The 13672-nt window shown below is 41.7% G+C and overlaps 1 protein-coding gene across 2 annotated transcripts; it reads right to left on the minus strand.

The window, feature by feature from the left end:
* Positions 1-9027: 9027 nt before the first annotated feature.
* Positions 9028-11878, minus strand: neurod6b (neuronal differentiation 6b). Of its 2 annotated transcripts, XM_086175623.1 has the most exons (3): positions 11739-11878; positions 11600-11643; positions 9028-11519 (listed from the first exon to the last, which is right to left on the minus strand). In XM_086175623.1, the coding sequence occupies exon 3, from the start codon at positions 11512-11514 to the stop codon at positions 10510-10512; it is 1005 nt and encodes a 334-aa protein (XP_086031749.1). In that variant the 5' UTR covers positions 11515-11519; positions 11600-11643; positions 11739-11878; the 3' UTR covers positions 9028-10509. The 2 variants fall into 2 exon arrangements, with proteins under 2 accessions (XP_086031749.1, XP_086031750.1); XM_086175624.1 differs by lacking the exon at positions 11600-11643.
* Between the last annotated feature and the right edge of the window lie 1794 nt (positions 11879-13672).

Raw genomic sequence — 13672 nt, forward strand, 5'->3', positions numbered from 1 at the left:
AATTGATTTGACATACTGTTTTGTTGGATACACATACCAATTTAGGCCCAGCTGCCTCTCCTTACAATCACACACATGCATAAACACATAGGGGGAAAAAGAGACAGAGATACACATAGAAAAAGTATTCATATATGTACATATTCATAGCCACGTATCTTCTGTCAATATGACTGATGGGGACCCGACTTTGTGTTTGAGTGATCTACACCCTTACCTCGTTGCATCTTTCGCCCCCTCTCCTCCTATCCCCGTCCTCTCTTGTGGGCAGTTCTTGGCACAGATCCTAAGTCGTAAACTCTCCTGGGTTGCCAGACTGTGTGTTGTTGCAAACGTGAGGCCCTGTGTACCCCCTCCCTATCTCTGCAGGGCAATCTTTAAAAGCAGCAAGGTGTGACGGCACAGACTGGCAGCTTGGCAGCCCTGCCTGAGGATACCAACGTTCTGTCAGCCGTGAACGGGCACCATCACATGGGCTTGCCTAACTAATACGCTTGCAGTACATGTGCCTTTCTCATGCCTCATCTATGTCAATCTGAGACAAAGGGAATCATTAAGAAATTCACATGGCTTTGTTTTGTGATTTTGCTGGGATATAGATAATTGGGAATTTCACACAAGCTAAGGTAACTGAAGAAGTGATTATCCAAATGAGTTTAGAAGAGTTAATTACACTCACATGGATGTATTTGACCTTCTTCTGGTTGGATGAGAAATAAAAACTTATAGTGGGAAAACTATTGATGTTCTCTTAAGATGGTTTCCTCGCAAGGTTGTACTTATTGATGTTAAAGCCTGGTAAGTTAGCAACTTTCCAATGGAAAAAGCAAACTGCTGCACCTCCCATATCAACGGAATGGCAAGTAAATGATTTTGCACCTTTCATACAAGCAGTACGCTGCACTGTCCCAAGATTTTGCTGTTGCAATTATCACATTTAGTCAAGACAAAACCAGCCATAATTCTGGGGGGAAAAAATAGCATCCTGACACTAAAAACTTGTGATATTCAGCATTCTTTCCTCCCCTTGCGTCTGTGATACTTTGTCCAATGCATTTTATGCAGACATATGTGTGACACTCGAAGCTGTTATCATAGATGGAAGTGTGAAGGCGAATTATTGCAGTAATATGTTACTCTCTTGAGTGTTGTGACAGGAAAATGCTTCTCAGAAACAGAATTGGCATTTTCAAGGATTGTCTTGACACATAAGTCTTGTCTTCCATGCTGGTTTCTGAGATGCCAAGTCTGCAAATCAATTTGTCTGACATATTTTGACTATGCTCGATACTTTTTAACAGGCTCTGTCTGATAGAACAGTTGTGCTTATTGAAAGACTTCTTATCATTTCGATGGCATGTTTTACTCATAAAAAGCCGCCATTCATTGTGCTGCCGGCCCTTATTGTTTTGAACCTTTCACTGAAGCAAGACGAATACAAAAAACAAATGGACCATTAAGCTGACCTTCAAACTAGGGCCTTATGAAAATCAGATGGTTGTCATCACAGTGACAGGGATATTTACGCCACCACAGCCTGTTTCCCCTAAGTGGATATGAAAGATACAGATCAATGTGCATTTTCATTATTTGTATTTTGAAGTGACAGCAACTCTCACAGCTCTAATGAATAGAATTATGAAAGCTTCATGCTTCTGAGTGACATTCAATCACAGAACATGAAGGGTTTGTTTCGGCTGAAACAGAAGCTCCCCCCTGCAGACCGTCTTTACTGGCCTGCCAATACTGATTGTGCCATTCTTTAGTAGTTACAGCAACTGATATTAAAGATTCAGAACATACATACAGGTTCCCATTGCCATTATCTAAACAATATCAATGATGACAAAGTCCCCACAATATGTGCTATAGAGGGATAGAGATAATGCCTAAAGGGTAATATCTGCCATTTTGGCTTAGGGCTGTCAAATATACGGACATTTAAAAGGGGTGTTTTCCACCCAGCTTGGGCCAGTATATCCGGGAATATAATCTTGCTATTTCTGTGAGCTTTTAGCTCTCTTGCTCTGTTACTCTGTTAAGGTGTTTGTCAATGCATTTGTGTGTGTGCGTGCGTGCGTGTGTGTGTGTGTGTGTGTATGTTAGGGGGATGGGATAGGATATGTGTGGGGGGTATTTGACGATGGTACCGTTTGATGGTGCAATTGATGAGAAAGTTCTGAAGAAAGTCCCAAAGCCTCAGAGGAATTTGATTACCTCCATCCATTATCTGCACAGTGAGCAATCGCGAGGCTCACCATCTGTCATCCGTTTCATTTGCATCGTCAACACCTGCCCTGCCTGTTTATGCCTTCACATTTTTATAAGCTGCCTTTCAAGGCAGGGAAAAATGTTGACTTTCCCTTCTAAATGCATTAATTCCACAAGTTCAAAGAACATATTGAATGCAAACAACTTGGTTTATGTCTAATAGACTTTGGAAAGTCTCCCTTTTATTGCTACAGATTTGTGTGTGGGGGGGCGTTCAAGATGCTTTCACAGCTTTGTGAACAATAAAGTGTTTAATTTCATGGCTGAACTGATGCAAGATAGATAGATAGATAGATAGATAGATAGATAGATAGATAGATAGATAGATAGATAGATAGATAGATAGATAGATAGATAGATAGATAGATAGATAGATAGATAGATACCATTTGTTATAACACATTGTGCTGCATGCATTCACTTTTCGCTTCTTCCCTCCCTCCCTCCCCCCTTCCCTCCCTCCAAAAAAACCTCCCCCACCCAACCATCCCCTCTCCCATATCCCCAGGTGGTGCCGACGGCTGCGGGGCCCATTAGCGACAGAATTCCTGCCTCCAGCAGGCCATGCGTGTCCCGAGTGACACATTTTTGGACCGACACCAAGAATCCAACCCTCCACAGACAGCTCACTTCCCTCTGCAGTCACCACAGTATGTGCGTGTGTTCATTTTATGAGTGTTTATGTGTTCTTGTGTGTGTGTTTGTGCAAGTGAGAGAGAGAGATAGAGAGGCCTTGCAAACACAGTATGAGTCCCACAGGAAATGCTTCAAAGGCAGTATGGGACAGATTGGTGATGGCGTGGAGTGGACTAGAATATTAAAAAGACACATGAAGATATTCTACAATAGAAAGTTCATACATCGATAAGATGACTATCCTGTCTTCTGGGAACATTTGTTGCAGTCGTGTCCTCCTTGAAATTTTCCTATGGGCATTAACTCAAAAGTATATATAAGTGTTTCATTTTCATAGAAAACCTAATTGGATTTTGTAGCAGCACATTGCTGTTTGTTGATGCTCTTTGCCAGATGATGCTTATATACCAAACTTTCTTTCACAAACAGTTCCTGCTGTACAATAGTTGCACTACTATGTACTGCATATTGTGAAAGGTGGCCCATCTGAATAGATATATGAAATTGATTGTCAACATTAAGATGGAGTGATTATGAAATGATACACACAAAGTACAAAAGAGACAGTCTTTTTAAATTGATATTATGAATGGAGTCTTTCTCCATACTAATAGATAGTTAATTATGTACCTAATGACTCCTCACAAAGCACTATATAATTAGTCTAGATGAGCCGAGAAAGTTCCTACTTGTTCTTACATGTTTAATGTTGGTGATTTCTCATCTTTAAATGGGAGTGTGGAAGATGGTGTTACTATCTATCAATCTATCTATCTATCTATCTATCTATCTATCTATCTATCTATCTATCTATCTATCTATCTATCTATCTATCTATCTATCTATCTATCTATCTATCTATCTATCTATCTATCTATCTATCTATCTATCTATCTATCTATCTATCTATCTATTCAAAATCTCCATCGTCTGAAAAAATTAGCTGTTCACAGTATTACCCAAGCAGCTCTGCCAGTACTTAACAACATAGCAATACCATCAACAATAGCATCATAAACTGCTTTATTTCTTGATCTGCCTCCTACCCTGGTGACTATAACTATGACTAAACAGATTAAGTAGCTAACAGATTACAGATGGTCTAAAGTCAGTCTTTTCAAGTCAGGATATGTTCCAAATTTAGCTCCAAATAATTATTCCGTCGCTGCAAGTTGTTAAATTTTCCCTGTGGATAGACGACAACAGTGGTCCAGTGCGACCTCATATTATTTACCAGCCTCTGTGCAAGGGCTCCAATAAGATCTTCATGCCAAGAAAAAGGTGTTCAAAACTTCATAGGCATTATGTCTCTTTTTACTGCAAATTGGATCAAAAATATCAAAAATGAAAAAGTGTTATGAAATTAAAATAAGGCTTTTGATTGGATTATAACCTTTCTTCAAATGCACTAAATGTACATTGGTACTGTGAGACACAAGCTAAATGCATGCTTTTAACTACAACATAAGATTTTTGATCATGTCAACCGGGAAATATGTGGGCAATTTTAAGCTACTCTTGTAAAAGACCTTTTAGAATATTTTCTGCACATTATTTCATCGTGCTCTATTTCAATAATCTCCTGAGGCCAACTTCCAGCCCAGATCAATCAGGCAAGGTTACCATCTTCTAAGGTTTTGCACTAAGTTATGCAAAGAAAATCTTTAATGTTGCACCTTGGCCTTAGGATTATTTGCAGAATGTACTGTGGTCCTGTTGAAGTATCCAGTACAAGTTAACAGTTCTATCGAGAAAAAATTAAATATATACAAAGTACTTCTCGAAAAATCATTAGTAGCCCCAGAATCTGATTGAGATATTTGACCAGTAGGCCTTAGTCTTAAGCCTTTGGGATGAGAGGGGGGCTTGTTTTGGAACTGAAGGGTTGTAGCCTTTTTAAGGAAACTAGCACCTCAAACTTGTTGGTCTTTTTTTTTTGTTAAATTTTTTCTTGTTTTATTAATTGTTCCCTTGTTTGAAAAGTGAAAATACTGCTAGATTTTTAGACTGACACAATCCTTGCATCTTTTATTAATTTATTGATTTCAAGACTGAATGGACCTGGTGTTTTAAGGAAGCGTCTGAACCAAGTTGGTGTACATTTTCACTTCCGACCTCCTCCTATGGTCACAAGTTTTGAGTAATGACTGAAAGATTTAAATTGGTAAAGAATATCGCCATTGTAACAATTTATACACAGGCAAATTATAGTGACATACTTAGTTGTGATGACAATGAGGCAAAGATCTGCATCTAAGTCACAGAAAATTGTGAAAAAGGTGTGTATCATGTATTTGCATATTGTCCAAAGTACATTGACTGCTGTGGGCAGAAATGCTTCAGCGTCATTTATTTAGAAGTGAGTACATCAGTGTCATAATTTGGATAATCACCGGGGCAGTAGCCACCGTGATTCTACTCTTGTTCTCTTCTCCGCTGTTTCCATTTTTACCTTACTGGAACCAGTTGAGTATCTCGGGAAACAATTTGTGTCTATTTTAGATTGCAGTTTTAATAGCTTCCACTGTTATGACACCTTTCTATCTTACTTGCCCTGGAAGCCCTTTTATAATTTGACCTCATTGATTCATTCATTCATTCATGCTAACACACTGATAGTGCAACCTACTTATTTAGAGTAACAGGGGAGTAATGTTCCCTGAAGACATCTTGGTAGTGTGCAGAAGCTGAGGATGGAACAGATAACCCTTCAGTCTCCAGACTGACACTCAGACATCTGTGCCACTAAATCCCAGAACACATGTGATGAAATAAATACCTCATCCAGTCTGTAAACACCTTAGCTTAACTTGAATGCATTAATGGGGAGGTGGAAATTTGGGCCGACTTATATACATGTATAATACTTAGCGGCATATATGGACAATGGAGCTGTCAAAAAGAATCAGACACTTATCATAACATACCAGAATTAGTCCATTGAGTACAAAAGGTGTCTGAAACAGACTCCCGCTGTTCTTCTATTTCTGACAGTCATTAGAAGTACAATACAAGAAGTCAACGCACCGCTCGACCAGCTGAAGATGTTGCACGTTCAGGCAGTGTGCGAAAGTGAGAAGAAAAGCATGTACACCGTTGTGAAAAAAATCTATCTATATTCCGTAGCACATTCATGCCGACCAGATGCTCACATTCACAGCCGAGGGAATCAAAAATACTTCACCCTGTATCACCAGTATCTCAGTCGGCCCTGACACGGGGTGTTGCTGGGGTGTCAAAGGATCACACCCATGCATCCCAGCTGCTCTGAAACTAATTCTATACACTCTTGTGGTGAAGCGCCACTCTTCTCGCTCACATTATACTACACCCTTAGACAAAGTACAAAGCCCAACAGTGATGTAGTGACAGATGCGCCTGTCACATATTTAGCATCTTCCCCACCTTCAAAATAGTGCCACGGCAGAAGTACCTCTGCCTCCCTTGCGTTGCCATTCATAGCCTACTATTCACAAGTCATCCTTTCACACTCCCTGGTGGTTAAAAGCAGATTGTAAAACAGAAATCCTTTACCCAATATTTATCCAGTCAGACCAAATATTATAAATGATGCCTATATCTGTCCTTTCTTTTTCAGGCCAACATATTCTCTCTCCCACCCATCTAACCCCTCAGTGCCAAGTTCACAGATAGAGAAGGTACTTCCTGTGAGAGGCTGGGCCGGCTGCCAGAGAGACTGATCCACCAATCTGACATGCTAATGAGATCTTGGCCCATAGTCCTCGAGTGTCAGGCCTCCACTGCAGCACCAGCCCTTCCCGTGACCTGCAACACACATGCATCCACACACACGCCTGGCCTACTCATATGTTTAATTTTTTCACACATGCATCCACACACTGGGGGAGTGTGTGTGGGGTTTCAGCTCCTTAAATCTGTCTAATTAAAACACCAAATCCCTCTACTCCCTTCACCCACCAAACCAATCCTCACTTCCCAGCCGCCCCCCTCCCACGTGCACATACGTGCGCGCGCGCACACACACACACACACACACACAGACGCACCCCACCCTCCTCCATCCTCACTGCCACAAACCCCGATTCCGCAGGAGAAATGATTATTAGGAATTTAATGGGGGAACATTTCCCATCCCACACCATCTGGGGCTTGGGAATGGCACAAAATTTGAGGATGCTTGGCGACATGGCGGGGAACATTATTTTCATTTTTCTTGAGTGGGGTTCAGATTTCAGATATTGCAGAAAAAGGGTTGTGATTACAATAAATTACCATAGAAATACGCACATTTAAAAAAAAATGGGATTGTATTGTTTCTGATCATCGTAATAGTTAAGTTGTGATTCCACTTTCTAACTTTCTGCAACTTCTGAGATGACGACTGTCAGCAGACCTTTGCAACTAATGAAAAAAAGTGTTTGTTCCGGTCTCATTATGATGCTATATCTCTTATTGAAAATGCATTTCTATACAATATATACCTCCATTCGCATCCTTTGCCTCCCACACAGAGCCGGCCATATGCTGCCTCTACTTGTTTCTCCAATCCCTCTCTCTTCTCTCGGCTTAATGAGCTGCATGAATGTAGGGGTTCGTGTACACATTTGACCCCACGCTAAACTGCTGCGTGCCACCCTGTGGACCCTGTGGGCGTCAAATGCCACCCACCCCCTCCACACCCCCTCATCCCTGCCTGCCTTCTTACAAGGCCCCAATAGGGATTAGAACCCACCTCTCATTCGTGAAAACATGCATACACACAAATGCAGAGAAACACACATGCCTGATGATGACAGATGAGGTGAAAATCAAACTGAATGGGACAAATGGTGGCGGGCTTGGGAGTCGGGGGCTTAAAGAGATGCTTTTAGGGGCCCTTAGGGACATCCTGCATCCAGCTCAACTGATGAGACAGAAGAAGAGAAGGATGAGTAAGGGAATGAGGGCAGGAGCAATATCATGTACTATCTTACTCCAAGTCAAAATTGTTTGGTAGTTTGTCTATCTTTTTTCTTTTCTTCATATCTTCCATATCTCTCTCCCTCCCTCTCTCATAATTTCTTCCTTTCTTTCCTTTCGCCTTTCTATCCCCCCCCCCCAAACCATGCTGCGTTCTTTTCTTCATTCAGGTAGCAAAATACAATTTTCACCCAACCGAGGCTGGTTATTCAAAGCAACATGTGGATAGTCCACGATCTGTACGTGGACGAGATGATATCTTATTTATCTGCTCGGCACCGTTAATAGTATTCTTTTATAACTGTATTGACTATATGCGTATCTGTGACACTTTAATTTTCAAATGCAAAATAAAATATAATTGCCACTAAATCACTGATAAGATATGATTTAAAATATTCAGCATCTGATTACTGTGTAATAACCACAAATTATTTTGCTGATAAGTAAGCATTTAACTTTGTGCCAACTATTAATTATCATCAATTAAAGAATAACAAAAGCTTACTGAACCTAAACAAGCCTGGATGACAGTTGTAGTTCTTGCTTGGCCTAAATCCGCCAGGAAAAAAGTATCAGATACATAACCACATGAAAGGTGTTGCTGCAAGAGCAACTTTTTTTCCGCCAAAACTCCCATAACACTTCTCAGCATTTCCCTTTGAGATATTTTATAAATATTTCAATCGATTTCAATCCGTAATACATTTTTATTAGGATACGCTCAAATTCAAAAATTCAAATTCGGCCATGCAAGAGAAGGCATATATTAAACGTAATCGACAATGTTTCATTTGCAAATAATTCAAACACACACACACACACACACACACACACACACACACACACACACACACACACACACACATACAACTTTCCCATAAACTGGTCGGACTGAGATGAACGTTGGCGTCTAAACTCCGCCACATTATGGCCATTTTTTTTCTTTCCCACAAAGGAATTTGCAATGAAACAAATTGTGTCGTTAAATCAATGTTTCCTCGATTCTTTGTGTTGGCCTTGTAAGCTTTAATATATCTAAAATATTGATCTTTGCAGTATTCTTTTTTAAAATCCACCTGTTTTCGAGTAAAAATCCCAGTGCGCTCGGTCGGAGTGCAGGTTCATAGACCAAAGATGCAATCTAAATAAATAATACCATTTACACCGGGAAAAAGGTTTAAATTCATTTGGAAATCATTTATTTTCACATAACCATCTGCAGTCGATCATTATCAGAAAGCCGAGAGACTTTTTAAACATAAACCTCGCAATATCACAAAACAAGAACACATTACTTCACGAATTTTTCGATCCATAACGAGTTTGCGCGATTGTGTGAGTGCGTGTGTGTGTGTGATAGATAAAGGGTTAGGGGGACGTCCGAGTAATTGCTCAGTATTCGAATTGAGTTTGAAAATGGACAGAATATGATAACACGGTCACAAACACTGTTCAGAAATACATGATTTTGCCTTCCCTTGCTTCTCAGCAGCAATAGGGCCGCGTCAAAAGTTCACAACCAAACACCCCAAAACTTTAATTGAATTGCATATTGACGGTCGTCATCTCTTTTAAGGCATGTTGCTGGGATTCATGAAAGGTTAAAACTGTTACATCTTACACACTATGTTTGTTTTTTTTTTCTTCCTCCCCTCCAGTGCGACCTAAAGCCATAACTGTCGTGAAATACACAACAACGCAACGTAAAGAAGAAAATGGAATTCACTTAAAAAGTATCACGGCCGAAATGTACAACATCCTTATAATATATTATCCACGTTCAAATCGACGCACTTATAATAAATTAGCTTAAATAAATACAATAATAATTTACATTCACCTCGTTACTGCACGATTTTTAACAAAGAAAAACGCATTTCATTTCATTTTTTTAACCCCCGTTAGGACCAGTTTGGATGATGTCATCACCATCATCATCGTCACATCAGCTCTTCGAACCCCAACCCGCCTTTTATATCATAACTTTTTTTTTTTTTTGCAAAGATGTCCTAAATTTAATTAGATGTAATGAGAAAAGCCCCTAGGATCATGTATTTTTATTTTATAAAGCAATGTCTAAGTTTGCCCGCCTTGCATAGCTCAATTGGCCTTTATTGCTTTCTGAACTCTGAACCCGAATCATGTCACAAGAGTATTTCCTGTGGAGATGACACATCGTTTGAGTGATATTTTTGCTCTTTTTTTTTTAAATGCTTTTATCACAAGGATCGACATTTTTTTTGTTCTGCATTGCCGCCGTCAAACGCAAATATTCCGATCAATAGTCCTGGCGTTCACAGATCAATAAAGCTATTTCGAGTTGCATCTTGCGAATTGTTCAAAACAACTCGCACCTCAAACAAAATTACTGTACATCTGATATTCTGTGTTTCTATTTCCCCCCCCCCCAAATATCTCTACATCTCTGTCAACGCCTGACAAGATCTGCGTTCAGTCAAGCAAAGTCATGAAAAAAAAAATGTTTTTGTACTTAAATCGTAATTTCATCTGAGGTGCAGACGTTTATCATTTGAAACACACAAACTGACGCTACGACACGCAATGATTCTTTAAAAGGGAGTCTCTTTTTTTTTTTTGACATTTGCGGGGTCGAATTGGTGTCACCTCTGAAACTTCAAACTTTGTCCGTCTGGTCGATTAATTGTGGAAAGAGCCGTTAATTTCCCCTTGTGCTTGGAAGGACTGGCTGCGGACGTGCAGCTCGTAAGGGAACCGGGCCTCTGGGGAGACTCTGTACATGGAGTTGTGCGCCAGAGCCGCGCGTCCTGACGCACTGCAGTAGCGCATACCGTAGTGGTTATTTTTACTGTACTCGGGAGGATCTTCGTGTTTGAGGGAGAAAATCCCGTTAAAGTTCATCGGCGGGCTCAGCTGGCCATCGAAATGCGGGCTCCCGGCCTCCGGGGACTGGTTCTCGTAGTAGGGCTCGTACGCTCCGCTGTAACTGTAGTGACGGAACGGTTTGGCACCGCTGTCCAAATTGCCGCCGCTGTGGCCGGGCGGAGTGTTCATGTCTGAGCTCGGGTACGAATACATGGCATCGTACGGCGATCTCCCGGAGAACATGACCTCCCCGTTGTGGTCGGTGAGGAAATTTCTGGCGTTCAGCTGCAAACAACCCGCCACTAAGTTGGTCGTGGGCTGGGATAATCCTTTGCACAACGTCTGCACGAAGGCGAGGAGGTCCGGTCTCTTCCCCGCGCTCAGGGTCTCTGACAGGGCCCAGATGTAATTTTTGGCCAGTCTGAGGGTCTCGATCTTGGATAGTTTCTGCGTTTTGGAGTAGCACGGTACAACTTTGCGTAGGCTCTCCAGGGCTGCGTTCAAGCCGTGCATCCGGCTGCGTTCGCGGGCGTTGGCTTCGTGACGCCGGAGTTTGGCCCTATCCATCTGCTCCTTGCCGGGCTTCTTTTTCCGTGGGCCTCTCTTTTTAGGATGCCCGTTCTCGTCGCGGTCGTCCTCGCGTTCATCCTCTTCCCGGTCGGAGACCTCGTCGTCGGCCTCCCTCATGTCTGAGTGTGACCTCTCCGGGTGCTGCTGCCGCTCCTGCTCCAGGCTCTCAGGTAAGCTTTCACGGGGATAGTTGGCACCGAACCGTGGCTCACACATCATATGTGGTTCCTCGAATGGCAGCGTCAACATATTTCCTGCAAAATCAAAGGAAAACAATAATGGGGACAGACAGTTTTGCGGCGAGGGGCAAATTGACAAGCGAGGCCAATGTCACCGCTGTCTTGTGTTTTCAAACTTGATTTGTTTTTGTACTTGTTGCTGCAAAAAAAAAACAACACATCTCTCGGAACACATCTATCATGGGTTTGAACTTGTAGCTGTCACAAACGCGTGCAAATATATGCGCAACGTACCTCTGATCAGCGCGCACCGTGCATGTTGCCCAATATCTCCTGCGAATCCGCGCTGCCTCTTCTTCTCCTGCAAATCAAAAATGACAAGAAAAAAGGAGAAACTGCGCACCCTCTTTTTTTCTCGCGTTGGTCTGCTCTCCCTTCCCCTCTCTCCCCCTCTCCCTCACTCTTTCCCTCCCTCTCTTCCCCTTCCCTCGCTCTTTGAGGAATGACACTCATGCCAGCAGTGGGTACCCATGCCATCTGCCGCTGACGTCTTGTGGCAGCCTGGACCACGTGTTCCATCTCTCCCGGGACCTCCATGCATACCGATCATCTGGCAGCTTCTGTAATGGGCACCGGGAGGCCCGCGTTTACCGTCAAAAACACAGACCAGAGACGGATAACAACTAATAACTGCATCTCCGCGTGTAAGAAAGATGAATTAATACATTTTTTTTTTTTTTTGGTCCGAAACACAGGAAACACAGGAGAGTTTTCTGCACATCCTCAACAGGTGAGGGTTCCACGTGGCACACTTTTTTAAAAAAATGGGAAAAATAAAAATGAATTCAATAATATTATTAAAATATTTACACGTTTGAGCCTATGTTATACTGCATTTATATATATTTTATATAGTGGATGGAACACTTTTGATTAACCTATTGTTCATGCATCTGTATTCAAGAAATAGTAATATGGTTGTCATTGAGTTAGAAATTAGTTAAACAAAAGTCAGCTTAAAGGGGTTCTTAAACTTTGTAGTTCTGTTTGAGGCCGCAGGCCTTTTCTGATAGAACGCACCTGTCAGCACTTTTGACACTTTTATGAAAAGTGTTTGGGAAAAAAAATCCAAGTTACGGCATTTTCAAGAACATCGAATGAATAAAGCAATAAATAAAAAAATAAATGCTGAATTGTAGCCTGTGCATTTGACAAAGCTACTTGTTGTTTCGGCCTCAAACAATTCTCAAACATAACTCTGGCTTATAATATTATGTGTATGTGACACTCCTTAAGAACTTTTACTCTCACACTTTTACTCTCTTTTTACCATTACCTCTCTGACGTTATCATCATTAGGACACATCTTATAGCCAGGGGTTGTAGGGTTCCCAGTAATCACTGAGGCTGTGGACTCGGCAGTCACATACTAAAAAATAAAACCGCTGACTTTCTCAGTCCCACCTACTGATAATTTGCAGTCTCATGTTAACCTACTTCAAATTTTTTGATGGTGGGAGGACACCAGAGTACCGCCAGAGAAACCATGCTGGGTCCTCTGGGAGAACACACATATGCCACACTGAATGGCGCGAGTCAACCACTGAATTCTAACCATCCTGCTCTGAAAGTGAGAGGGCTCGCCACCGAACCACCGTGCTACATGTTTTGGATCGTGAGAGAAAAAAACAAAAAACGCATTGGTGGAATATATTGAACACCCCAACAATAAGGAAGTGAAGATCACTATACACTAACAGTCTATGCACTAACAGACCGCGTGACCTCACAGTTCATTAATGTAAAACAGGTAAATAAATTCTAGCCTGCACAGAGGTGGTAGCTGTAGTTTCTCAGGACCGTAGACATTAAGTACACCCCGCGGAAAAGGCTCAGTGGCATGCTGCCAAATGCACACTGGGGCACAGCTGGCACTCGATATGGGTATATGCTCTCCTCAGTTATGTGGCTCACACACACTACCGCGCACACAAACGTATCCCGGTGAATGACCTTCTTACAAGGAGAATCAATTAAAACAACTTATCAATCTTTATATAGTGGACATTGTAAGACATCGATCAGCCATGTTGGCCAGCCAGGATAGGGCCACTGCAAACTTATCATACCTTAAATCCAGAGAATGAAAAAAAAAAAAACACAAAGGTGTGTCCAGAACCAACAATGACAGCATGTACACACACTTTATGTACCAAACCTATCGGGTT

Source organism: Fistularia commersonii, chromosome 28, assembly GCF_037954325.1.
Source record: "Fistularia commersonii isolate RoL2024-O1a breed Wild chromosome 28, RoL_Fcom_v1.0, whole genome shotgun sequence".
NCBI classification, from domain to species: domain Eukaryota; kingdom Metazoa; phylum Chordata; class Actinopteri; order Syngnathiformes; family Fistulariidae; genus Fistularia; species Fistularia commersonii.

What these genes read in the sequence shown, in the direction of transcription:
- neurod6b (XM_086175624.1), bottom strand. Translation starts at nt 11,514, where the DNA reads ATGTTGACGCTGCCATTCGAGGAACCACATATGATGTGTGAGCCACGG.